The sequence below is a fragment of the Odontesthes bonariensis genome, chromosome 3 (genome assembly GCF_027942865.1).
Source record: "Odontesthes bonariensis isolate fOdoBon6 chromosome 3, fOdoBon6.hap1, whole genome shotgun sequence".
NCBI classification, from domain to species: Eukaryota; Metazoa; Chordata; class Actinopteri; order Atheriniformes; family Atherinopsidae; genus Odontesthes; species Odontesthes bonariensis.
In genome coordinates, this window is record NC_134508.1 from 32,184,911 (window position 1) to 32,188,521 (window position 3,611).

Consider the following 3,611-nt stretch of genomic DNA (forward strand, 5'->3'; position numbering starts at 1 on the left):
AGGATATGAAATAGACTTCAGCTGTTTTTATCCTGAAAATGTTTAAAACTTCCATTCAACACCCATCTGCTTCTTTTTACATATTCATTATACTCTTTTGGAGGTTTTCCCATGACCTATATCCTTGTTTAAAATGCAGTTCAAGAGAGGTCAATGTTTTTTTTTTTTTTGGATCAATGTCATCCGCTTTAAGAGGATTTATGAGTATGTTCGTAGTTAAGTACTAGATGTTTCTATATTTGGAAAGGAGATAAGTAGAGATTTTTAGTTTGGGTTTATTTGTTTTTTTATTATTTGAAAAAAAACAGAGTTGCACAATGAAAATAAAAAAGAACAAATTGTACTGCCTTGAGTCTGACAGAGTCTGTCTGTCTGGATTGCAAACCGGAGCCATTGACTGACTTTGATGATGCATGTCAGTACGAATTATAAACGACTTTGATTTTTCAGATTTTCAGATCACAGCTTTAACAAAGACTGGCACTTCAAACGCTTTTTTTTTTTTTTTTCGATTTTATCCACACAGTGAGACATAGTGAGTTTTTACTTGGAGGGAATGAGGAGACTAATCCCGGAGCTTGTCTTGTTTTATTTTAGCAATATCGAGGGAAGCATCTTCAGACGATGACACACATGAGCCGAGCACATAATAAACTCAGCCTGGTGCTGCTGAGAAGAGCGCGCCTTGATTTACAGGCTGGTGCGCGCTTGTTTTCAGCACCATGGAGAGCAACAACCCCTCACCAACAAGAAAGAAGACGCCGAACAAAAGAATATGCATCCTAATGATTCGCTTTTATTCACCGCTTCTGGACAGTGGCTACTTTAACATTCATGATGGAGTCCTTTGTTGTCAGTTGATACAACTAACCGGAATACTTTAGCCCCTTTTTCTGCAGGAAAAGTCAAGCATGAACGTATCACTTGTTCTTTGCAAAAATAGTCTGTGTAGTTAAAGCATGACATTGCCTCCTTGTTGTTATCTTTCTTTTTATTTGTGTTTGAGATAACTGCCCTGCGGTGTGGATTCATTCTAGCATGTTTCTTATTTCATGACAAAGAGCAACAACAGTTTAAGTTGATTGTCTTGATCTCTTTTCTTTCACATGTGAGCTCAACCTGTATCAAACAGGTGTGAATGTGATTTCATCAAGTGTTTTTGTTTCACCACATAAGGGTGTTTGCTCGACGTTCAGTGCCAAGTTAATTTCCTATTGGGCGGGGGGTGGATGTATGTCAGACATGTGCACGCCGTGGGTGGGTGTCAGTGTGTTTGAGGAAGAAAAAAATAAGAAAAAGACAGAGGGGAGTGCAGCGCTTCAGTGTAGGGTTACGCAGAGATAGGTGATGGTTAGGAGACATGCACGTGGCGTCCGCCTCAGCTCCCCAAAGCTGTAAGCTTTGACTGGGAGTGGCGTGGCGCACTTTGCCCCTCCACACCGAAAACCACCTGTATGGATGACCATACATCCAGCGTGATCCAGTCGCCCTCATTGGCCAGGAAGAAAGGAAGAAACGCGACAGACAACAGGGGTTATGGCGAGGTGCAGAAGGGCATCATGACGGTGGAAAAGATGCTGGAGGAGTCCGCCGTGCTCTCGGCGCCTCACCTGTCGGTGGATCGATATGAGCGCAGCCGCCAGGGATGCTGCGAGAGGGTGGTCATCAACATTTCGGGTTTACGCTTCGAAACACAACTTAAAACTTTCAACCTGTTCCCAGACACGCTGCTTGGGGACCCGCGGAAAAGAATGCGCTACTTTGACCCACTTAGGAACGAGTACTTCTTCGACAGGAACAGACCCAGCTTTGATGCCATCCTGTACTATTACCAGTCAGGGGGGCGCATTCGGAGACCTGTTAACGTTCCCATTGATATTTTCTCAATGGAGATTAGGTTTTACCAACTCGGGGAGGAGGCCATGGAAAAATTCCGCGAGGATGAGGGGTTTATAAAAGAGGAGGAGCGCGTACTCCCCCAAAATGATTACCAAAAGCAGGTTTGGCTTTTGTTTGAGTATCCCGAAAGCTCTGGACCAGCAAGGGGGATAGCCATTGTTTCAGTGCTTGTTATTCTGATTTCAATTGTTATTTTCTGTATGGAGACTCTGCCAGAATTTCGGGACGAAAAATACATAGCCACAGTGGCACCAACAGTTAACGGTACTGCTCCCTACGTGCCAAGTCCGTTCACAGATCCATTTTTTGTGATCGAGACGCTGTGTATTATATGGTTCTCTTTTGAGTTGTTGGTCAGGTTTTTCGCCTGCCCCAGCAAAACCGTTTTCTCCAAAAACATCATGAACATCATTGATATTGTCGCCATAATTCCCTACTTTATCACTCTGGGGACGGAGATGGCCGAGAGGCAAACCAATGGTGGGCAACAGGCGATGTCCCTCGCCATCCTAAGGGTGATCAGACTAGTGAGAGTCTTTCGTATTTTCAAGCTCTCACGACACTCAAAGGGACTTCAGATTTTGGGGCAGACCCTCAAGGCCAGCATGAGGGAACTGGGCTTGCTCATATTTTTCCTTTTCATTGGAGTCATCCTCTTCTCCAGTGCGGTTTACTTCGCAGAAGCAGACGACCCCTCATCCAGTTTCACCAGCATCCCAGATGCTTTCTGGTGGGCAGTTGTCACTATGACCACAGTCGGATATGGGGACATGCATCCGGTAACCATTGGTGGAAAAATAGTGGGGTCACTGTGCGCAATAGCGGGCGTGCTGACCATTGCCTTACCTGTGCCAGTAATTGTGTCCAATTTCAACTACTTTTACCACCGAGAGACCGACGGAGAGGAGCACCAACAGTACCTGAACACGAGTAGCTGTGAGCACTTGCCCTCAGAGGAGCTGAGGAGGTCGTGCAGCTCCTCATCTCTCAGCAAGTCGGAGTACATGGTGATAGAAGAGGGCATCAAACAGCACAACTTCACCACGGAAAACAACCAGAACTGCGTGAACATCAAAAAGATCTTCACAGACGTGTAAATGAACCCCATCAAGAATTACTTATTGAAGCATGAGGAAATACTCGGCATTGCTATAATATTTTATATAGCCAGTTGTGAGGTGTCGGTCCATATCTGGTTGAACGCTGCAAATGTTGTCTATTGGAATTCATATTATGAATAAGACACAATAAGTTCCACTGAAAAAGAAATCACCCTGTTCCAAGCTGCTGCAAAACATTAAATCTACATGTAAGTGGATTGTGGAAAAAAGTTAAATTTAAGTGTAAAACGCCACACGATGCCTACATATCTTGATCGTATACTGCGAACGTTGTCGATGTTCATGGCTTGGTTACACGTGTAGTATACTGTGTTGAATCTTACCGCCAGCCAAAAACAACATATTATGCTCTTGTGGAAAGAACTGTGTCGTTGTCCTGTCATATAATCAACAGACTACCGTAATTTCTATAGCCAAATGCCTGCTAAGGGTTATATCTATTATCAAAACCTGTCGACATTTTGGTTTCTGCAATCTTGTACGCAGAGTGGTGCACATGGAAACGCTTATCATAAAGTACATGTTGAGCTTTTCGTAAAGTTGTATTTCTATCCAGAAATGCCTCTATAATCTATATTAAATAAAACAAAA

The 3,611-nt window shown here is 43.6% G+C and overlaps 1 protein-coding gene across 1 annotated transcript; it reads left to right on the plus strand.

Moving 5' to 3' along the window:
• The first annotated feature begins 583 nt into the window (after positions 1–583).
• On the plus strand, positions 584–3,611 carry kcna3a (potassium voltage-gated channel, shaker-related subfamily, member 3a). Its single transcript, XM_075462225.1, has one exon. The coding sequence runs from the start codon at positions 1,455–1,457 to the stop codon at positions 2,994–2,996; it is 1,542 nt and encodes a 513-aa protein (XP_075318340.1). The 5' UTR covers positions 584–1,454; the 3' UTR covers positions 2,997–3,611.

Coding starts and splice junctions, on each gene's coding strand:
- kcna3a (XM_075462225.1), top strand. CDS start 1,455: ATGGATGACCATACATCCAGCGTGATCCAGTCGCCCTCATTGGCCAGG.